General features: G+C 37.3%; 1 protein-coding gene across 1 annotated transcript in view; it reads right to left on the bottom strand.

Moving 5' to 3' along the window:
- WDR25 (WD repeat domain 25) overlaps nt 1–24381 on the bottom strand; it is a 71203-nt gene extending 46822 nt beyond the window's left edge. Inside the window, exons 1-2 of the mRNA XM_009559151.2 lie at nt 24338–24381; nt 19476–20251 (exon numbers count right to left, since the gene is read on the bottom strand). Coding sequence (XP_009557446.2) covers nt 19476–20192 — 717 coding nt within the window. The 5' untranslated portion in view covers nt 20193–20251; nt 24338–24381. The remainder of the gene's footprint in view (nt 1–19475; nt 20252–24337) is intronic.
- Between the last annotated feature and the right edge of the window lie 92 nt (nt 24382–24473).

Below are 24473 nucleotides of genomic sequence, written 5' to 3'. Positions count from 1 at the left end.
TCACGTTACAGACAAAAATATTTCACTTCCCCATCTCCAGCATGCTGGGGGCATCGCACTTTCTCCTGCTCATCACATCCATGTGTTGCTACAGTGAAAAGAGGGCTACAGTTTTGGATTTTGACCCCAGTTGGCAAAGCTCCCATCAGCTTTACAACTGTCTCAGGTTAACTGAGACTTCACTAATTCACAATAATTTTAGTGCAGATTTACAACATCGGCTGTGTCATCCCATTTTCTTTTGAAGTACATTCACTTTTCAAGTGGAGTGATTACAGCAGCTCCTTTTCGCTAAGCAACTTACACAACGTCAACATGCATCATTAGAATACCCAGATTTTAGCCTTTTTTTTTTTGAGGGAACTCAAGTATCTACATATTAACAGCTTTACATAAAACAAAACTGATTAGCTTTTGTTATTTCTTCTTTGCATATCTATGCAATCCATTAGACTGGATTGCCAAAGGGGCTTGGCATTCATATGGCAAATAACAGAAGAATGAAAATATGTTTAATATTCCTCTTTGTAACACAGTTCAGTTCCTGTAACATCATTCAGATTGCTCTATAGAGCTTCTGTACTTTGCATTTTATAACATTTAATCTCTCTCCTGCAAAATCTTGAAGAACAATGTATTACATAAGTCGTCCCAACATTAAGTTATTGACAATGATTTCATGAAGGCCTTTATTCCAAGGGGCATTTGTAGATAATTTGCAAATGTAATGTACATGTAGTCAGCAGAGAGGGTTTTCCATGCTTGCTTATGTTCCTATAATGCAGTACTGTGATATAGTCAACCTGAAGCTGAACAACAGATCTTTGATTATATTTTTCAACAATAAAGAGCAGAACAGTTCCCATGAATTTTTTAGATTTGAAAAATAATCTTGAAAATAAGGGCTAGCTATTTCTTTTGCATCCTCCAAAATACTTCAGTAAATAGCTTATTCTTTATTAATACATCAGTGGGCTGCTTATTTTAATAATAGATTCAACAATATTAATCACTGCCTCAATGTTCATTTAAAAAAAAACACTTTCTTTTTCTTAAAGCTGATAAGCATCTAAAACTGTGTATTTACTTTACTTGGTTATCATATAGTAAGAAAAATTGCAGCAATTTAAGATACAAAAAGCTGTGTCTCAAAGATGGATTATTATTACTGCAGTCCAAATGTTTCAAAGCTATTTTCCAGATGTAACTAATTTTTTTAAATTTAAACGAGAAGTACAGCTCTGCTGAGAAGTCCTAATATAAAAGTGCAGGTGAAAGCATCTACGAATAGAGTGGTAAAAGTTAAAAAGTATCTCCTACATTACTGTATTGTAATACTATTATAATAGCTTAGAATTTAAGGAAAAAGCTTGCACAATTATTGCGGTTTTGTCATATTAAGGGGACAGTATTACTTTCATTTTACAGCTGATATGAAAGCATACCTTTGAAGCTGGAATTGAACATATTAGTACACCATGCTAAAAATCTAGAACCAGGTTAAAATCTATGTTCCAAATTGGACATTGACATCAAACCATGAATTAATAATAATGTAGAGTTATGAAGAAGTAGATATGAATGTACTGACATTTACAGCCATTGCCAGAAATTTACATAGGACCAAATTAAGTTACTTTTAACTATATAAGGAAAGGTAATGTTTAGATATTTTCAAAATTACACATCACTGCCCTTCCAACACACTTTTTTTCTACAGTCTGATGAACACACTTCATTTTAGCATGCAATAATGCATAACTATTCTATTCTATTAGCAGGGCTGCCTCTGATTACATCCACATATTGCAAACCTACTCAATCACCACATCAGTGCTGAGGTACCATGAAGCATCCCACTGTTAAACTCAGCCCAGAGGAATACCCACCTAGCTTGGGATGGCATCACAGCAACACTGCTCTGTGTTCTAGCACCCAAACTAACTTGATTGTTCTATGCAGCGCATCACTGAAACGTGCATATAAACCCAAAGTAACTTCCACCACTGGTCCTAGGGTGCTCGACTCCATGGCACTACGGCAACATAAGCATTTAAGCAATACAACCACAAATCAGAATTTGGTTCAGCATTTCTCAGAACAGTATGACACACCTTGAGAAAATGTTACTTCACTACTAGAAATATTTCACAGATTCACTTCGCTTTCACTACAGAACTACAGAATGAATCATTTAAGAAATAAAACATAAATATTTTGGGTTTGGGTTACTTGAAAATTTGAGTAGCGTTACAGACCCCTGCAGATTTGCAAAAAGTTAAGATTAGTGACCAGTACTGAACATATTTTTCAGATTATTTAATTCCTATTTAAGCACACGAATGAAAAAAATGAAAAATTTCTAAACTAAATAATCATAACGTCAGCAGCTGCATATCGAGTTTTTTCATAAACCAGGTTCTGTACTGAGATACCCAAAAGCAGACTTGTTATCAGTTCTTACAAAGAAAAGAGTCCTTCATGTGTAATGGCAGAAAAAAATAATAATAAGCAATAAGTGTTGTTCTGTTTCAACCCATTTGACATAGTAGACATAAGGGTGAAAGGTTTTTGACACTCAGAACATTACCATTCAGGGTCTATGATGTTCTCCAAACACTTAAAATCAAAACAAGTTACTTGTGAAAAGTTTGTTTTCTCCAAGTCATTCTACAATTGAAAAACTATTGGGAAGTTTTCCCCAACAAAGCACTTACACTTCCAATGGTGTTGTCATGTATCACATTGAAGACCCTTCCACAGTCAGATTTATGTTATAATTTCAGCACCCTACCACTCAGCTTCTTCTCCATCTGTGATGCCATCATTAAAATACTTTTAACACTCCTAACAATACTCATCAGTTCCTTGGTTATACCTTCATATACCTGCAGTTATCTTCACTCCCACTGCACCAAGCACAGATAATTCTTTTAATTAATCTTCATGACTGTTTCTAAAATTCAGTAGCTTTTCTTGTTGCTCTCTGAATTAGCTTAAAATTGATGTCTGAGAATTCAAACAACTGTTTAGCATGCTGTAAATGCTGTCACAAAGTAAAAACTTTATTGTGAGACATTTAATGTTCTTTGCAGAAAAAGACGATTATAAAATAGATGCTATACATCATTACCAGCATTTCAAGGGACATCTCATACATAAAGGTGAATAAAATGAACAGGCAAAGAGAATATCGAGTTTGCAAGCATGAGCAATTAACAGCAGAGATTTTATGTTAATTTAAAGCTTTTTACATGCATATATTCTGTATATATATATACACACACGCAAGCACATGTAAAATGTGCTGCTGCAAACAAGGAAAATATCATCATTAAAGAAAGATTTATTTTTTAGGGGAAAAAACTTGAAGGGAATGCTTTGATATTTCAATTAAGTTTCTACATGAAAGGCAGAAAAGAAAGGTGGAAGAGGGAATTTGGAAACTGGAACATAGGGAGGATTTTCTAGGATCTATAAAGGTTTTTTCTGGTTTCAGTGTAAGCTGTCTTGGGCTGTATAATGCTCTTTGCCACGAAAAGCCATCTTAGAAAGAGAAAAACATACTGAGCATAGGTGCTATGACTGAAAAAGCCCTTCTGGTATTATCATAAGCCGTACTTATTTAGCTGAAGATGTCAACACACCTCTGTAACACCTCATGATGGATCTAGACTGCCAGTCTAAACTGCTACTGTTTCTCTGTTCTTATTCTACTAAAAAAAAAAAAAAAAATCAACGCTTGCTTTTTTAAAAAGAAATATATATATTATATACAACCTGGTTCAGACGTTAATAAGCCTGCCCAGATGTAGAGCAAATGGAATGGAATAACTGATTCTCCATGCAGCAATGCCGGTGAGAAGTACAGAGAGCCTAAGCAACAATAACACTTTAGGAACAAGTTAAGTAAAATCTGGGTTTTATACTGCTACACCGTTAGAAGCAAAGTATTTTTTTCACAGTGGGTAAGAAATTCCAGAAACATAAGTACTACCTTGAGTAATTATTGTTAATTAACTAGCAATGAGGCACTATTTCCAAATGTGACATTTAAAGCACATAATGTGATTGTGAATATTCACAAAGATAATTAAGTTCATCTGCTTCAAGTCCTTGATTTCAGTGCATCTGAAAACACCTCTTAAACTATCATTAGACCTGTAATCAAATATTTTGTTGCTCAGGGAAACTGGATACCTTTGGTTACCTGCTAATACAAGGATATGTGTTCAAATGCAAGTACATGGCTTTTGTTAAGAGTATCTCCTTCAGGCAAAAGCTGAGAAAAAACATGCTAATTCTGATTGTTTTCCTGGAATAGACAGTTAAAAGTAAATTGTCACACCATCAGATGAAAAATAAAATAAAAATTACTGAGCTGCCTTAATTGAACTCAAGTGCATAAGACTGACAGAAGGGATACTTGTCTGAAAGTATGCATCGTGAAGCCAAAGGCACCACTTCCATGAGTGATAAAGATACCGTCTACATTACGTTGTCCACTTTATTCCATTTTGTTTACAGCTCTGTCAAATTCATTACAAAATGAAAACTTCAACCAAATTACAGGGATTAAATACAATGTATAAAGTAAAAAATGTGAAAAATCAGAAAATACATTGATACGATTCTTTTGGGAAAAAAGTTATGATCATTAGTATCTTTGGAGAGGGAAGGAGGTTTTGGTCATCAACATTGATCTTGGAGAAATAAACCCAGAAAACAAAAAAAAAGTTACCCAAGAATGGCATGTCAAAGCAGCCAAGCCTTGGTGTTTTATCTTTTATTTTTATAAGACTAAAGAAAGCTTCTTTCAAGTAAAAAAGAGAGTAATTAATAATGTGCTTAAAGACAGAGAACAAACATTTAGGCAGCAATCTAAAGTAGAATAGACTAAGTTTACTTTTGCTTTCCAATTATTTGACATAGAGGATTTTTAATCAGTCAAAATAAGTGGGAATAATTATATGCTATAAGGATGTCCTACTGGTCTGTATCTCTCAACCCACTTTGACTAGTAGTTTTATTAAAAGTCTATCCTGATGAAAGTCTGGGCAAGAATCATGTTTCGAGAGAAAAATAAAGTTAAATCTTTTGGGAAAAAAAAAAAAAGAAAAACTAAATGTTCTGAAATCGCATAGTGCCAAGAAACTCCTGACCCTGTCTAAAATACAGTTCCTGCTGCTGCATAGCTACGTAAGCACACATTTAGTGTTCTGCTTCAAAGGTGCATTGCAAGAACTGGCAATGCCAACAGCCCTGACAACAGAGAAGGGAACAAGATGCTCCATGCTGCAGGTCCTTAAACACAAGTCTGTACCCTTCCTGTAAGAGCAGCTAGCTCCAGTTTGCTCAGGAGAATGTCATCCTCCATGGAAGCATTGCTCTTTTTCTCATCGGTGAAAGTACCTAACTCCAAACAGCACATACATCTCAGACTCCTAATTCCAGGTTTAGCAAGAACCTCCTCGACAGATCTACACATTCCCCACATTCCCCAATACCCATTTTCTTAAGCTGTAAATGGACTGAGAAAGCAAGAAAAAAGTATTTATAAAGATTCTGAAGATGAACAACAGTGAAAAATAAGACCATGTTGCTTCACTCCTACTAAAGATGCAAGTTCATTTAAAAGTGCTCTTCTACCAAACCAGTCAACAAAATCACAGCTGTAATTCTCCAACAAGTTCTAAAAGTATGCTTCAGGGAAGAAAAAAGAAACAAAAAAAAAATAAAAAAACACTAACCTACTCAGGCTTATCCAAAAAAAGAAATACAGTGAAGGAGTAAAACTCAGTATAGATCTTTCTTGTCCCTCCATTTATTCTGTGTAAGAACACCAAAAATACCATTGAAACACTTCCTTACAGTCAAAATTCAGTAATAGGCACTTTAGGAAGTTTCCTGAGAACTACTTTTGCTCCCATACAAAGTGGTCAGCAGAATACAATGAGCAGGGGGAGGTTATATCACATGAACTTTACCAAACGTAAATGGTTAGCCCTAAAGCAAGCCAGGTCTGCCAAACAGGCATTAATTGAAGGCCAAATACTACATCTTCAAAGCTACTGCAGATTTTACACGCACACCCCGCCGAGCAGCTGGGCACTCTCCAATAGGTACCGCTTTTTAGAAAATACAGCCAGGACACAGAAGGAATAAATAAGAAGGAAAACTATGTTGTTAGTATTGTTCTCCTGTTTTATTTCTGCAGAAGTACGACAAGATAATGGTTTCTGACATTTCAGGGGGATAAACGTGTACATTTCTGATGTTCATCACTGATTTTTTACAGCAATTTATGAGGAAAGTAACATTTTTTAACATGTTTTTCAACTTAATTGATCTGTTCTACAAAGGCAATGTGATGGTTATTAGACCATATACATCATAACCCAACATGCAGATGATCCATGCTATTTTCTCAAACCATTTTAAAATCCAAATTAAATATTTTCTTAAGAATTACTGCAGAGATTCATATTAAAGGAGCCTAGAATTTAACACCTTATATACCATGCAGTCCAAATGAAACATTAGAAAGTCTCAGACAAATATAAGAGTTACAGGACCAGTTTAAGCAAAACAGACTAAACAGTAAAATTCATACAATCAGAGACTTCATCTGATATTTTAGTTGTCTGTAATCAATCAATCTTTTTTAGTTAACTCCCACTACTTGCAAAAGAGCTATGCTTACCAAATACTGAATACTAAGGCAAGCTGCCAAGGGAAGGGAAAAAAAAAAAAAGAAAATGAGGAAAAACAAAAAAAAAGAGAACCACCTATAATTTTCTTTTTCACCCTGAAGACAGGCAATCTTTACACTACAAGTAAAGCTCTCAAAAAAGGCAATCTGAGAATAAGTGTACATATATATATACACACACAGTACATCCAACAAAGGAAACTTAAAAATCATCAGTTATCAGCAACTTTATGCTTCTCAACAGCAAAGTGTTTCTACCATCAATTGCCATCTTTTAATGTAGGGTGTTCTTTATTGTGCAGAAAGATCTGCCATAACTATGCCTGAAGCAGATTGTAAATTTTCCATAAATCATTGAAAATGCTCATACACATCACATTTGCAGCCAGCTAAAATTTATGAGCCTGGCTAGGGTTTTTTGTACCTACATAACAGCAATTGTACATTTGTTCTGGGCAGATAGTGGGAGAGAAATAACTTCACACATGCACCAAAATAAAGGGAAGAATTCCCACCTATTTTGTAGTTCAGTGTTAAGTGTTTTGTGATTAATCACTGTAATATGGCTAACCCTGTACCTCAAATGGTGAGCTCCTGGAAAGTTAAGAAATTAAAAGAAGTTACAATATACTCATAAATCAGTTAGTGATTTAATCTATGGTTTGTTGTACAATATGAAAACTCTTAATTATTTTAGCAGAAGGCAAAGCTAAGTGTGACAGAAATACTAAAATTCATACTCCAGTTGTATACTACATATACTAAAATTTTGCCTTGAACACTAAAATTCTCTTCAGATAATTTATCTACTTCATACACAATATGAGGTGTATTTGGGATGACGCGGTTAAAGCAAAGCAACTTGATGAACATCTTCCAGCCATTCAAGAGAAACCAATATATAATGTCATGTAGCTAATAATAATTGCTTTTAAACCACTAAATTTTCTACTGCTGAATCACTACAGGAGTTTCTCAATGACTTCAGAGTATTAGGTTAAGAATGACAAAAACATGCCCAGGACACCTAAAAGCACAATCACAGTAGTGGTTACTAGCAGTTAGTACTCATGCCCAACAAACTCCTAAGCAATCAATATCTTATCAGCAGGCAAAGGAGAAGAACTTCAAATGTATTACAACTCCCTGGGAGATAATTAGCTAAATTACTATAGCCACTTATTAAATAATCTGATTTTCTCTTCATCTGTACCTATCATAATCATTAGCATCAGTCACTTCCCAAGTCACATACATTTCTTCTTTATTAAAAGTGGAGACTCCTCATAAGTGTTAAACACCTCTATTTCAGACTTACAGCACTTGAGAGGCAAAACTGTCTTAAGTGTCCTCAATTCCTTACAGATGACTAAGGACTGGATAGATCCCTTCACAAAAACATATCCCACAGATACTTGCATCCACAGAATTTGACATTTACTACTAGAATAAGAAACACTGTTCTATTCAGAACATAAGTACAGTTTTAGCAACTGTACTCCCCAGCCTCTGGACCACTATACATCTATTCACCATTGACCTACAACTTATTTCTGAAAACAAGAGACACAAAAACAACACTGACCAACTCTTTTAAGTTGTTTGGAGGTTTTTTCCTTAAGCTTCAGTTAAACAGTGGCTATCAAAATTCAGAACATATCTATTTGTACTTTATTTCAGTATTATTGATTGAGAGCAGCCCTGCAGAGAAGGATTTGGGGATGCTGGTCGATGAAAAGCTCGACATGAGCCGGCAACATGCGCTCGCAGCCCAGAAGGTCAATTGTATCCTGGGCTGCATCAAAAGAAGCATAACCAGCAGGTCGAGGGAAGTGATTCTGCCCCTCTATTCCTCTCTTGTGAGACCTCATCTGGAATACTGTATCCCGGTCTGGAATCTTCAACATAAGGAGGATATGGAGTTGTTGGAACTGGTCCAGAGGAGGGCTACAAAGATGATTGGAGGGCTGGAGCACCTTCCACACAAGGACAGGCTGAGAGGTGGGGTTGTTCAGCCTGGAGAAGAGAAGGCTCAGAGGAGATCTTATAGCGACATTCCAGTACCTGAAGGGGGCCTATAGGAAAGCTGGAGAGGGACTATTCATAAAGGCTTGTGGGGATAGGACCGGGGGGAATGGGTATAAACTGGAGAGGGGCAGATTTAGACTAGACATTAGGAAGAATTTCTTCACTATGAGGGCGGTGAGACACTGGCACAGGTTGCCCAGGGAAGCTGTGGCTGCCCCAACCCTGGAGGTGTTCAAGGCCACGCTGGATGGGGCCTTGGGCAGCCTGATCCAGTGAGATGTCCCTGCCCATGGCAGGGCGGTTGGAACTGGATGATATTTAAGATCCCTTCCAACTCTAACTATTCTATGATTCTATGATGATCATACTTTTTTAATTACTTTTTTAATATAAAATTGTGAATTAGCTAGAGCCACTCAAACTCTAAAGCTTTATATTAATATATGTACATATCTAAAATCAGATAACTGTCTCTGCTATTAATATAGTCATTAAAACAAATAAGCACAAACACAACAAATAAAAACGAGCTATTTAAGCTCTCATCCTTGCACAGTGTCCACTGGGACAACTTGACACAGCAGGGACAACAGTGTATGAACAAGCCCCACCAACCCAAGCATCAGGTGAGTGGCAGCTGTTCTACAGCTCAACACAGCAGTGTATGCAGCATTTGTACAACAGCACAGCATAACACATTGCTACCACAGCTACCAATGCTACCGACAATGAAAAATACTTTCACTTAAGGAAAAATTCTATCAGTAAAAAATAACTTAATCCCAATTTATGGGCAAATTCTGTCCCATTCCCAGCATTAACCAGGTGGCTTTCTTATTTTAATAGTTAGTTATTGCAGCCTTATTGCCCACACTGATTTGAAGAAATACCTAACTAGGAGGAGCAATATACAGTGAGTGATTTAGAACACCTATCTGAAAATTTGAGCGTTAATGAATCTTGTATTCACTTATCAGTGAGCCTGGGCAAGTAACATTTTCTTTACAGCTCTTCATTCTTTCAACTGAAAAATAAATTGCTTACTATTCCCAAGGCTATTGAGAATGTTAATAACTAGGGAAAAAAATTAAGAAAACAATCCTAGGCTATGGAAAATATAGATGCAATTCTAAACCCACTGATGTCAGTGACATAACCGAGTCTTAAACATGAGCAGAACTACGTACCTAATTATGGAAATAAACTATTAATTATGTCAAGCAGCTATGTGTTTTGCTGGCAATGAGATTCATAACTAGTACTACCTCAATACTAGGAAGTAGAGTAATTTTGAACTACCTAATTAATTTTAATTTCTTTTGCATTGTTAACATAGTGCTAGATTTAACATATTTGCCAAGCTTTAACATGTTAATAATAACTATGTCATCCCTAACCACCTGCATCTCTAACAGCCATCCTTTCCACAGGGAACCAGATGTGTCCCTTCCTCAGAATATAACAACATACAATTCCAGTCACAAGTTACAATGTTCAGAATGAGAAAAAAAAAATAATGAGGAAAGTATAATCTGGAAAAAGACAACAGCAATTGTATATTTGTGCTGGGCAGACAACAAAGGAACAGGACAAATTCCAAAATCTGATTTCAGAAAGCAAGGTGTTACACAGCTGCCGCATGCACAACATACCAGCACAGGCAGTCTTTACAATCTGTTATTCTCAATATCTTTAATCCATTAACGAACTGAAATATTTAAGAAAGGTCAAAGTTTCTATAACTGCATTTTTAGATGTGTGGTAGAAGAAAATCAGCAGTTTCATTTAAATTAAGTAATTCATTAATTGATAAAAAGCCTCCACAAGCATACTGATGTTAAAGCTCAATCATAATATCCTAACCAGCCGGTCACCCGGCATGTACTGGAAGACAACTGAAATGCATTACCAGACTAGCCACAAAACACTTTTTCTTTGAAAAAGGATGATGCCTGCAATGAAACATGATATGTATGATAAAGGACATAAAGTCACTGGTTGCACAGTAGTGAAGCAACTTCTCTAAAGAACAAGAGGTTTATTAAAGTCTCTTTCCCCTTTAAATTAAAGGAAATCTATAACTAGCAGTTGTCTCTATAGCATAAATATAAAGCAAAATGTCACTAAAGTTCTTTCTAGCAGACTTCATCCAAAGATCAAATGTCAGCAATCCTTGGTACAGTTGTTGATACTATGACCTTAAAGATGCAGCTATTTCACACATGCTAAAAATAAAATCTGCTTTAAAAAAAGCAAGGACATGAACATACTGAAAAGAATAGAAACTTCAGGCAAAGTGTTTCTACTCCTGATGCTGGATAAATCCTACACAAGTAATCTCTCTACAGAACCTGAAAGAATAGAGCAAAGCTTCTCAAAAATTTGTTTCCTTGACAACGTTGACAGACTAAGAGAGGTAAGGAATCAAAGTCATCAGATGCCTTGTAGTTTTGTTAGCAGATTTTTTAAAAAAAAAACATACAGCAATATGTGAGATGCATCTATAAAGCTGGACTCCTAGAAAAGAAACAAAGTTAGGCTGGTGTTATGTATATTTTTAAACAGCAAAAGCATTCAAAATTTCTCAACTGTTAAATAAATAGAGTTGCTTCCATAATGCATTACAGTAACTTCAGAACTTCCCTCCTAGCTCCATTTTTCCCAAGCACCAAAATGTTTACTTTTTCAACAGCAATCTTACTGAAGCATCTAGGAGAGGGCTAACAACACCATACATTTCTCCCTGTCTCAGGTGATGCTCCAATGTTCAACTCCATAGCAGCTGCCCACAGAGTTCTTGTGCATAACTGAAGGACTTAATTTTTGACATTAAGTCAAGCCTCATTAGAGATACTACTTCATTGACACATCTCTAGCCCTGACTTTTTCTTCCCTGATAGGCAGGCTACACTGGGAGGAGGACAAGGTTGCTTATTTCTCTGCTTCAGGCTACCTAGAGGACACTTAGTAAACAGCTGGGAAAGTTCTTAGTAAAAAGGAAGACAGAACTCAGCTATTCAGGACAGATAGGTTTCTAAGAAAAAAAGTCAGATATAAACTTAATGGTCTTCATATTCTGTAAGTAATGACACAGGTAACCAAAACTCTTTTCAGGTAACATGAGGAAACAGCATCTTTTTTTTTCCCATCATTATTAAGGATATACAAAAGTCACCCTCTATCATTTTGGATTTCCACAGAAAGAAAGGTTTTTGAAATAACACTGTCAAAACATCTATGCCCCACGCATCTCACCTGTGGCCACATATTGGTCAATGACAACAAAATTTCACAGAGGTGTCAGTATTTTCCCCTCAAGATTTAATCAAGCTAAGAAGCTGACTAAAAACGGAAGACACTGCAGAAGCCCCAAAGAAGAAAGAAATTCAAGGGGCTCTACAGCCAACCTCCAGACACAGCCAGGCTCCGTTAACTCTACTGCTCTGGGAAGCAGTTTGTTTTCTGAATTCTTCTTTAAATAGTTCCCAGTTTTGGAGGAACACACAAGCACATTAGTTGTTCCATGGAATATTCAGTTTCTCCCACTCCTCTTCCCCAAAGCCACATCCTCTAACACTGCCCTAAAGCAGTCAAAAATGCTTTGCAAGACCACTTGGGGTACTACTCTAGCATTCTTTAAGGAGAACCTAATTCAGCAGACATTTTCAGGTGTAAAGGCAAAACCAATGCCAGAAGCTGAGAGGTTCAATGCATTTAGACCCCCACTCCCTTTATTTTTAAATGTTAGTTTTTACACAAGTGTTAGATTTTAATCCAAATAAGCACTGAATTTATTTCTTGTTAGGGAAGAAGAAAGAAAACAATAGCTTATCAAACAGCTTAGAGATCAGAATGATGCTGTTTATACTCAAAGAAACATCGTTTGAGGCACAAGAGTGTGTCAACTACTAAGAACATAATAAAAACTATACAAGACATCTCCAGCTGTGGATCCTGAGAAAGTGAACAAAGGCATTACAAGAATTTCTGTTTCCTTGACAACAGCATTGCTGGAAACAAGAAAATAATTAAAAGGAACACATCTCTGTGTAACAACGACCTCTAAACATATCTAGGTATCAACATACCAGATGTGGAACAACCCTTACCCAAAGATACCTTTAGGATGAAAAGACCAAAATCTACCACTGTCACGAACTGTTCTGACTTGTGTTACTGGCTTTTGCTGAACAATTGTGTGACAGCTGGCTATTACATCCTGACCTGTATTATCATCTAGGCATAAGCACAGTAAGAAGCTTTCATTGATGGTCAAGTACATTCCTTCCTGCATGATGTTCCTTTTCTTACAAAAGAAGCATTATGGAGAATACCTGCCATTGAAGTGTATGAAATAATCTTGTTAGAAAAAGATCAAGGTATATAAAGAAGCCCTTTCATTGTTCAGGACACTGGTATTACTGTGCATATAGCTATCAAATAATAAGTGTACTTCCATCTTAATAATCAGCAAGCTTAAAGTCCTTGGAAAAAAATAGACTTAGTTCTAAATAGACAAGGGAAGAAGCTCAGAACAAGGCACCATAAAGTCAGCTTCACTATTTCAGAATAGCCTATTTAGTAGCCTTTTCAACAATAGCCTCTTCAACAAGAAAACAACAGTGCTTTTTTCACACATCTAGGTAAGCAGCACACAATCTCCAGAATACGAGTGCTTCCTTGCCACTTCCAAGATAGAAGAACTTCTTGTTATTTTTAAAATAGGGTATAAAGTGTACCAACATCACACTAAAGTCGAATATATGCATTAAAGAGGATTACTCCCTAAATCCCCATCTTATACATCAGCTACAGATAAAGGAGCATTGCCACAATTAGATTTTAAAAATGAACCTAAGAATGGCAATACTTGGAGTACTAGCAGTACGATACCTAATACTGTTTAGTGAGGAGTTTGACTCTAGCCTTGCATCAAAGAACTAAACATGAGTTCAGGAAATATGCTGGCAGCTTAAATTCATTCCTTCATAAACAGACATGCATGTGACAGAACAAGAAACACTGCCTATTTCAAGTGAATTGTGTGCAGAGTCAGTGAAAACAGAAAGAGTTGTTATTCTGAGGCAGGGTAACAGCAGTATCTAGGAAATCTGGATTGCTACCATTAGCACTACACACATTATGTGGATGAATGAAGGTTTATCATGTTCCATAGCTTTCAGTCCAATACAACAGGATCAAGAAAGAATAACAAATTCCTGGAATATACTACTGTGCAATCTTTCTCCTAACAAACACATAACCACAAAAGAATAAAAGGTTTTGAAAATATGAATTTAAATGCTATTTTTTTTAGTACTTGATACACTCCAGGAAGTTAAATGCTTACATTAAATTTGATTAGTCTGAGTGATACACCACCCTAGATCTAATGATCACAAGAGTCTCATAGGACTGGAGAAGTATCTGGAAGAGATCTCTTGAGATAGCAAGTTACAAAGACAAACTACTTTGTAGCTCAGAAATCCCCTGACTTGAAAACAAGCAGAGACCAGAAGAGGACTTAAAGTCACTGTAAACTTCTTTGTCTAGGCCACTAGTCATGGATCCTACTAGAAACTGACCACTGAGCTAAGTAGAGCCTTGGTCTCAACCAGGATGGCTGTTCTTGCATTCTTAATCATGAGAAGTAGGCAACACCTCTGTTTAACAGGCTGGCATTATTAAACTAATTCTAAAAACTTTTACTTTCCTTGTATATATTCAGCTGTGACTAAATGGAGATACGGTTCAACTAAGTAAGTGGGGAACAAAATGCACAAAAAAACCTTCCAACAATGCATTATAATACAATTCATCCCATCAAAGTGCTATTAATATACATTTTGCCTACCAAATAATTACATGTACTTTCTTTCCTTAATTCTGTCCTCGATGGAGGGTGAAAGTGCTGAAAATGAAGAAATACTTTGGAACAAATAGAATACCTGCTGTGATGCTCTAAATAGAAAACCAGGAACATAGAAATAAAAGTTTACAGATGATTATAAAAAGATGTTACCTTGAGTTAATTTTAAGACAAAATACGAAATACAGAATAATAGTATGGGAGGCTTGAAGGCATGAAGAATTGCTTTAAAGTCACTATTAGAAACTAGTGAAAATGTTTACATCTCTGTGTAATTACATCTAATGTATCTACAAGGTCTTCTAAATAAAAGATAGTAACAGTGTGAATAAAGTATCTACAATTGGTAGAGACACAACTCTCACCTACCTTGCTACCTAAGGCAAACAGCTGTATTCAATGGTAACCTGTGATTTTGGGTTCTGCATTTGAGGTTCGAAACCAAGAAATACCTACACAATTTCTAAACCAGAAATACCTGAATGAGGTCTGATGTTCAGAAAGTGTTGAATATCCACACTGTGGAAAAAGAGCATGTTTATTAACAGTGCTGAGTCTCAAAATCTATGCAAAAATATGAAACACTTTAATAAAATCACAAACTCTACTTCAGTGTTTAAGTAGGCAAAATCAAAAATGGCAGTAGCCTAAATTTCATTTACAGCAGCAATTCAAACAGAAGGTAAAGAGAAGTGTTATCCAAAGAAAAATTTCAGATAATGAATTTTCACAATCCTTAAAATACATACTTAAACTAGAAACATAAACCACTGATAATACAATTTGAATGTAATAGTGAAGAGCAGCACTGCCACAGTAAGAGCTCCCAACAGTACTTTTTCCAACTTGAATCAGGTTTCCTGCCCCTTTGTCCAGATACTTTAGCTGGAAATACTATCAGTTTCCATTTGCAAAGGGCAACCTCAAAATTCTGATAAAACAGAGGGTAAGACTTGCCATAGACTCAATCAAAGTTTGTTTGGTTGGGTTTTTTCCCCATCTCTTACAAATTTAAAGTTTAGCACAAAATATTCTTCTATTAATGCTCCAGATTTGAAGAACTGTGGGTAATTAATCTGCAATACATACCAAGTTCTATCTTACTTTCAGGTCTCCGTGAAGTTTTTCTGTATGTTTTGCAACACATGCATAAACCTTTAATTTTGGTCTTCCAACGCACAACATGGAAGCAAACATTAAAGCCTTGCAGCCTTTAGAGGCCCAGGTTAACTGCCATCTCTTCGGAGACGCTGAGGAGCCCCATCTGCTGGCACAACTGTTACTCTAGAGTTACTCCCCTGAGCTGATAAGTGATTTTTTCCAACTGCGCAACTTGATAACTGTTTTGGTTTTTAAAAAAATACAGCCATACACAAAAAAAATATGAGTAAATTTAGTTTTAATGACAAATATTAAATACTCTAAAACACTGCATTCCTTTCTAAATCGGCAAGATATTTATGCAAACTGCTTCAGATGAGCTTTCCTGACACTATTCTCCAGCCAACACAAACTGAAAACATCAACTCATTTATCAAAATCATTTTAGTATGACTTACACTGATTCATAAATAAGAATGTAAAGAGCACATTGGTTGACCTGGGAGAACACATATGGAGGACTGTTCTTTTCCCCTGATTTAAACAGTATACATACACACACTTAAAAAGTAAGAAAACACATAATTGGTTCTATCTATATATTTTAGATATAACCCTCATATGGGTGATTTAGTCATAGTAATTTAGATAGAAGTAAAATTAAATCATTATCACTAAATTAAGATAACTGAAGCAAACATCCCTTCCTTCTCCATGCCAAAAAAAAAAAAAAGAAAAAAGCACATAAGAACAAATAAGTCACAAAACTGTTTGGCTAAATACTTCAAAATTTCATAAAACTATAGATCTTTTGATTTAAACACAGCTTAAACTACTACAATCTGTCAGTTCTGCTTAGACAGAACTCTCAGTTGTAAGAAATCTTCACTAATATTGGACTCTTCCAAAGATAACTGTCTTAAGGCAAAGGCTGAATGCAAGGACTAAATCTAAGATACTTGCACATAAAAAAATTCGATCACGGTAATTCACATGACTAGCAACATACAGAGTTCAATGGCTCTGGATTCAGTCTGGATCAGGCTCTCTCTGATCATACAGGAATTTTAGGGTTCTAACTGTGCTTTGAGGTTTATCCAAATCAGATGTTGAAAGTAAATAGTGCAAACACCTTGAATGTTTGCATATTCCCATTAAAAGAAAAGAGGACATGCTTCCACCACCTGGGTTTGAACCAGCAATTCCAAGCAGGTGGTTTTGGAAGAAAACAACTAAAGAAAGTAAGCTGTAGGAAGGTACAGGATTGGGAAAAAAATAGTCCATCTACACCCGTATCTGCATTTTCAATCAGTTACTTTATGCTTTTACCAGAAAATGGAGAACTTCAGGCAATGGTAAACAGCAAAAAAATCCCCAGAAGATAACTACTGCTGTCACGGTCATTAGAGACTCATGGGCTCCTGATCCTAGAAAGTTAGTGACATTAGTTTCACAACATCAAGTCAATACTCAGTCTAACCATGCCCTCTACTGGCCTGCACGGTACCTGTGTAAAGGTGCAGACTGAAGATGCTACTGATCACACCATTACAGGCCTCGATTTCATTAAGACATAACAGTAAGAAGCATTCATAGGTATTTCCCTACAGGCTACCTTCCAAAATATGGAAATGTGTTTTAATATACTTTGTAAGAGTTACATCATTACTTTATTAATGTTTTAGACTCACATGCTCTGAAGTGTTGCCAACATTAACATTCTCTGTTTATATTGAATTACCATGGTTTGGGGCACTGAAAGCAATTAGATTTCTTCAAACACAAGCTTTACTGTTAAAGTGGTAATATTGCTTTAGAAAACAAAGTAATCTTTCTTTCTGCTTAGGAGACAAAACAGGCAGGCTATTATTTCCATTTTTTAATAATTCTATGCTGTGATAACAATTTTCATTTTAGATTGTTTTACCAAATTTAACACACCCATAATGTCACCAGTCAGTAAAATGAGGCTCTGCAATAGTTAACAAACATTAAGCATGTGGTGTGACAGTTTAAGACAAAAAGTCAAATTCAGACATATTGAAGTCGGAGGTGCATGCAGTTTCATATAATCCAAATTTAAATTACTTCTTAGCAAAAACATCCATCAACACTTTTTGGATATCTTGGTCTCTTCTTTCTAAGCCTGTTCTTCAAGTAGTAGCTGAGATTTAACTTATTCAATATTTTAACTTATTCAATATTTTACAGAACACTTGCAAAGAAAAACAATGGTACTTTTTTCCTCTATTTAATCTTTAAAACAAAGATGTAAAAAAAGGTTTACAAAGAAGATGAAGGAGGAACTACCCACAATTCAAAGTATTCAGGCTTTGATGGTGTGACAGGTTATGCTGACAACAGAACCAGTGACAGTTTTTTATAACTTAAGGGAATAAAAGGTAAGCAATTGAGAGGAGTAAATTTTATTCATGCTATAGATCTGTGGTCTTCCTCTTCAGTGAGCATCAGTGCTCTAACAGACATTATGGAGAAAAAAAGCAAAAACTGCCCAAGATTCAAGATCACTGCCTCAAAGATGCAAAGCCAACACACATTTCACAGGGCCCCATGGTAAAACCAGGGAAAGAGGAAAGGAAAAAATTCTAAGATAAGAACAATCATCAAAAAACCAAACAAAATGAAACTCAGTTCTCCGCTACAAATTAAACAGCAAAAGACAAGAAAACCTCCCTCAATTTTAATAAGAGAATTTAAGAATACTTTTTTCCTACATGAAATCAGAATTCAAATTCAGCTTTAAAGCTCTCTCCTGTCCTTTGGTTTTAGAAATATGCAAATACAAAGCGTGTTCTTGACTCTTTGCTTAGTAAGATTTACTTAAAATTTAGGGCACTAATTTTTAGAATCAAGTTTTAAAATAACTGTACCTGCTAAGTTAAATACGTTAGACACAATAAACCACACCTTCCACCAAAAATGACACTTTCTGTGCGCTCTTATCAAAACTATGGTCCTGTGTAAACCCACTTTAGAAGACTATTATTTGATCCCTGACATGGCATTAGCTTATATCTGGGAAAGTACACGCATTAAAAAAATTTATTGCCCACTGGTAACATTCAAGTAAGACTTGTTGGATGGACTAAATTAACAAAGAACTAAAGCACAATTTACTAAAGCTAGAAGGAAAATACACTTTAAATATTGAGTGACTAACCGTTGAAACAAACTTAAAGTGGGGAAAACTCCCTGCATCAGGACACCTTTCTGGGGTGGAAGACCTGCCACAGCAGCTCAGATGAAAAATCCATCTGACCTGACATACCTCCTCCAGCAGCTGTCACTTCAGCCTGTCAGAAAGGTAAAATCCCTCAAAATGTTATTCCAGTGTGTCAGTCAGTTGTTTAATGACTTAAGGCAGAATCTGTATCCAGACCACAGTGCTTAGGGTTGTTGTGACATTAAGAAGCAGGAAATAATGAAAATCTAACATTAAAACAGATTATAAGAAATGATCTACTAGAAATCTTTGTAAGTTAAGATCTAAACCACAGACATGTCTGATACAAAAAAAAAAAAAACCAAATTCTAAAATAATGGAACTGATTGTAGGTACAGTGAAGGGTTAGGCTGGGAGTTCATAACAGGTTCTTGTACCGCAAAGCATCTCCTCGAATTCTCAACATTTTGAAACTGTAAAATATTGTTAAAAACAAAAGATGATAATCCAAGAAGATCATTATTGAAAACAGCATTCTTAATTTTGATGATTGGTCCACAAAGCATCTTTTTTTACTTTACCTTCATTGTTTTATCCATAGAAGCTGAGAGAAGCATGTGACTTTGTTCTGGTACCGGACACCACTGGATTTCATTGACAGGGCCGCTGTGTTTAGACATGTAAAATACTAACTTTTTGGGAACTTCAGTCGATTTATATTCGGATCCCAAATATGGCTTAATTAATTCAGAGATCTTTCTCAAAGGCTGCTCTCCTGACATGCCTAGCTTAATGTCACAATCCAAACTATCTCTCTGATCAGGTTCTTTTTTTTCAGGCATACTGGAATTTTCTTGACGCAATCTTTTAGGGATATATGGTCTAATTCCCTTTATGGCAATAGTACTCTCTGTATATATTCTCTTCTGGGAAACACCATTTCCAAAGTTTGTTGAAGAGCTTGATGGTTGTTCAAATTTTTTGTAGGACATACATAATGCAGTACAACCAGAGTATGCTCTCCTGCAACAAGAAGATGTCAAATCAGGGTTATTATTCTGTGCATAGTGCTCAGGGGGATCTTCACCAATAGTGCTTGTGCCAGAACTGTCAGTGTTCTCAGTAGGCTGCATTTCATATGTAGATTTTGTACCCAAACTACCAGGTGCAAAGTACTGAACACGATTCACAGAAGAATTTGGAAGGCTTGTTTGTCTTCTAGAAGTACTGGGGACTTCAGTCTCTTCAGTTTCTGCCTCAGAATCTGAATCATCATAAGCAACCAGTGACGAACTCATTATGGCTAGACACAGCAGGCTTCAGAAATCTCAGTGTTGGAATCCTCCAAAATGATGGTCTACAATAAAGAATTTATCATTCAGAGCTTACAAAGATCATTCAGAGATTACAGAGTCTACAATATGAGTAACTTAAGGATATAAATATACTTTTCTTTCAAAAAAAATCCATTACTTGTATTCCTGTTTATTAATGGAATTTATTCTTCTATTATAACACATCTGTACTTTCAATTATGCAACACCACTTGCCTCCCAGCACTTTGCATACATTTTTAATGCATTGCAGAAATGCATTTGCATACCACAGGAAAATGAAAATTATTTTGAAAAAGAAAACAAACTTGCAACATAAGTACTGCAAATTACTTTAAGCTTACTTGCAGCAGCACTTCCAAACACACAAGAGAGGGTAATTAATTATGCTGTGTTTTGGTACGTACATTTATAAGGATATAAATACTACGACTATTTTGGAGTCAGTCTAACAATATCTATTTCTCAGTGGTGCAGATGACTTGAAAGAAGTACAAAGAGGTTTAACTAGCGAGTAAAAAAACTAAATATAATACATTTTTGACCCATTCAGCAGTCTTGTAGTATGAGGAAATTTTCCAACTATATGCACATAGCAAGATCCATACAGGTTTTAGTTTAACAGAACAGGCTTAGCCCAGAAACACTGAATTCACTATTTGCATTTACTTAGAAAAGAAATAAGAGCACAGATGACTTGTTTACTGCAGAATAAACTCCTTCAAAGTGTCTGTAAGAAAAAATCTCATGCTGAGACTGTAACATGCTGAATAACTCACCACCACAGCTATCCCATTACGCTTCTTCTAAAAATCTAGGAGGAGCATGTGAAGTACTGTGTTAACTACATTCAAACAATTGATGTGTCTGCAAAAATAATCTTTCAGTCTTTGCTGCTTATAGTCAAGAAGTTCTGCTACCCTTCCATTGCTAAGATTGTTTAAATGGGAATTCCTGTTTTGTTTCCTTGCCCCACTAAGTGGTTGAACCCACAACACTGTCAGATCAGCTGCTGAAATTCTTGGTTTAAGTCAGAGAAGAAGCTGCACTCAAAAGAATTAAAATGAGATTAAAATGAGAATGCTGTATGAAAGTCAGTATCTAAATAAGCATTCACAGAACTGATGCCACAAAAGTGGGTCCTACAAATACTGCCACAGGAGTAGTACATTGGAACTTGTAAATATTACCCATTTAGCTTCAGGATTAGGTCTATTCGAATTAAAACAACCATGTTTTATTTAACCCACAAAAGCATTACATTACAGGCAGATTTCCAAGTACAGATCCAGAAGACCGGCTTTAATTCAGATACACATATTCACCACCATAGATCCTTCCCAAGATAAGCAATCAAGATGTTTGATCAGAACAAGGTGACTAACGTTTTAGCACATAAAAGCAACAAGATCCCCCTCTAGAGGACATTTTGCCTTTATCCAAAGTTAATGACAGCTATAAGTGACAGCAAATAAAAGCAATGAGAAAATATTCTTTAATAATATAGATCCATTTATTCAAACAGCACTTCACTTAAACAGTGTCAAGGAAAAAAATAAGCAGTGTTTCAGGAAAACTTAACCAACGATTCACTTCAAAAACAGTAAACTGATGGTTTTTAGCAGTAACCTGAAACCTCTTATCAAATAAATAGCAACTTTGAAGGACTGCACTTCAATAAATACAACATACGGTTATTATTTCCATTGCAGTGCTGAAAACAGGCCCCAGCCAAAATGCATCCCGTTTAAAGAACAAATACAGTAAGAGGTTGACCTCTGGCTGAAAGCTACAAATGAAGATACACAACTGGATTGGCTTAGACTTTCAAAGTTACTTTACTTCCTTTTAAGACAAACCAAAAAAAAGCTGAGATTCAGAGGTAAACACAAGACACTGCTGCAGATACCAGGTTGAAAAAGTTTCCTATGGGATACTTGAAAGAAGCTGCCACATTACATTTGGCCAGTATAAAATCACACCCTCACACCCAGCACCCATAAGCCTTGGTGTTTCGGTAAAAAACAGCATCACTGTCATCTCAAGACTTTTCATTCAACTTCTGTTTTTTAAAGAAACACCACCCCAGAGCTCCTGGTGCTGCCCAGACTGAAGCGAACCCTGGCACCGAGGCCATCTCCTTCCCTATATCTATACACTCCCTTATAGAAAATGGACATAAAACCACTGGAGAGTGTCCAGAGGAGGGCCACAAAGTTGGTGAAGGATTTCAAGAGGAAGCTGTAGGAGCAACTGAAGTCTCTTGATCTGCTCAGCCTGGAGAAAAGTAGACTGAGGAGAGATCTCATCACAGTTTACTGCTTCCTCACAAGGGCAGGTGGAGGAGCAGGCCCTGATCTCTTCTCTCTGGCAACTAATAATAATAGGACTCAAAGGAATGGCAGGAAAATGTGTCAGGGGAGGTTTAGGTTGGATATTAGGAAAAGGTTCTTCACCCATAGGGTGGTGGAACAGGTAGAGAAATGGAACAGGCTCCCCAGGGAAGCTGTCACAGCGCCAAGCCTGAAAATATTCAAGAAGCATTTGGACAACACCCTCAGACACATGCTGTGAATGTTGGAGTTGTCCTGTGCAGGGACAGGAGTTGGATTCAATGATCCTTATGAATCCCTCTCAGCTCAGGACATTCTATGACCCTAGGAACTACCAACCCGTCAGCTTCACCTCTGGGCCTGGGAAGATCACGGAACAGATCCTCCTAGAAGCTATGCTAAAGAACATGGAGGATGGGAAGGTGGTTAAAGGCAGTCAGCATGGTGTCACCAGGGAGAAGTCCTGCCTGACCAACCTAGTGACTTTCTATGATTGGGTGACCACATCAGTGGACATGGGAAAAGCAATGGATGCAATGTATCTGGACTTCTGTAAAGCCTTTCACATGGTCCCCCACATCCTTCTCTCTAAATTGGAGAGATCTGGATTTGATGGGTGGACTGTTCAGTGGATAATGAATTGGTTGGATGGTCGTATTCAGAGAGTAGTGGTCAATGGCTCGATGTCCAGATGGAGATCCGTGACAAGTGCTGTCCCTCAGGGGTCTATACTGGGACCACTGCTGTTTAATGTCTTCATCAATGACATAGACAGTGAGATTGAGTGCACCCTCAGCAAGTTTGCAGGTGACACCAAGCTAAGAGGTGCAGATGTCACACCACAAGGACGGGATGCCATCCAGAGGGACCTGGACAAGCCACAGGAGTGGGCCTGTGTGAACCTCATGAGGTTTAACAAAACCAAGTGCAAGGTCCTACACCTGAGTCAGGGCAATCTCTCATTTCAATACAGGATGGGGGATGATGCCACTGAGAGCAGCCCTGCAGAGAAGGACTTTGGGGTGCTGACTGACGAGAAGCTTGACATGAGCTGACAGTGTGCGCTCAGAGCCCAGGTGGCCAACCGTATCCTGGGGTGCATTGAAAGAAGCATTGCCAGAAGGTCGAGGGGGTGATTCTGCCTCTCCGTCCCTCTCTTGTGAAAATCCACCTGGATTACTATGTCCAGCTCTGGAATCCCTAACATAAGAAAAACCTAGAGCTGCTGGAATGGGTCCAGAGGAGGGATACAAAGGTGATCAGAGTGCTGGAGCACCTCCCATATGACAACAGGGTGAGAGATTTGGGCTTGTTCAGCCTGAAGAAGAGAAGGCTCTGAGGAGAACTTATAGTCACCTTCCAGTACCTGAAAGGGATACAAGAAAGCTGGGAAGGGACTGTTCATAATGCTTGTAGTGATAGGACGAAGGGAATGGGTATAAACTGGAGAGGGGCAGATTTAGACTAGACATAAGGAGTAAATTCTTCACAATGAGAGTGGTGAGGCACTGGCCCTCGTTGCCCAGGAGGGCATCCCTGGAGGTGTTCGAGGCCAGGCCGGATGGGGTCTTGGGCAGCCTGATCTAGTGGGAGGTGTCCCTGTGCATGGCAGGGCCGTTGGAACTGGATGGGTTTTAAGATCTCTTCCAGCCCACACCATCCTATGACTCTGTGATCCTTGTGACTCCCTCCAAGCACAGGGCATTCTCTGACCCCGCGTCACGACTCGAGACTCCCTCCTCCCCCGGCCCCGCAACCCCCCTGCCCTGCGGATACCTGCGCCGCTTCGCACCCGGAACTCGCGCGGCCGCGCCGGCTCCTCTCCCAAAAGTGCTCCGGGTGGAAACAAGGCGCTTTGTTCCAGCGGGTTCCGCCCCGCGGCGGCCCCGCAGGACCTGCGTGTCGGGAAGGG

The sequence above is a fragment of the Cuculus canorus genome, chromosome 5 (assembly GCF_017976375.1).
Source record: "Cuculus canorus isolate bCucCan1 chromosome 5, bCucCan1.pri, whole genome shotgun sequence".
Classification (NCBI taxonomy): domain Eukaryota; kingdom Metazoa; phylum Chordata; class Aves; order Cuculiformes; family Cuculidae; genus Cuculus; species Cuculus canorus.
This window is presented reverse-complemented; position numbering and strand designations above follow the sequence as displayed.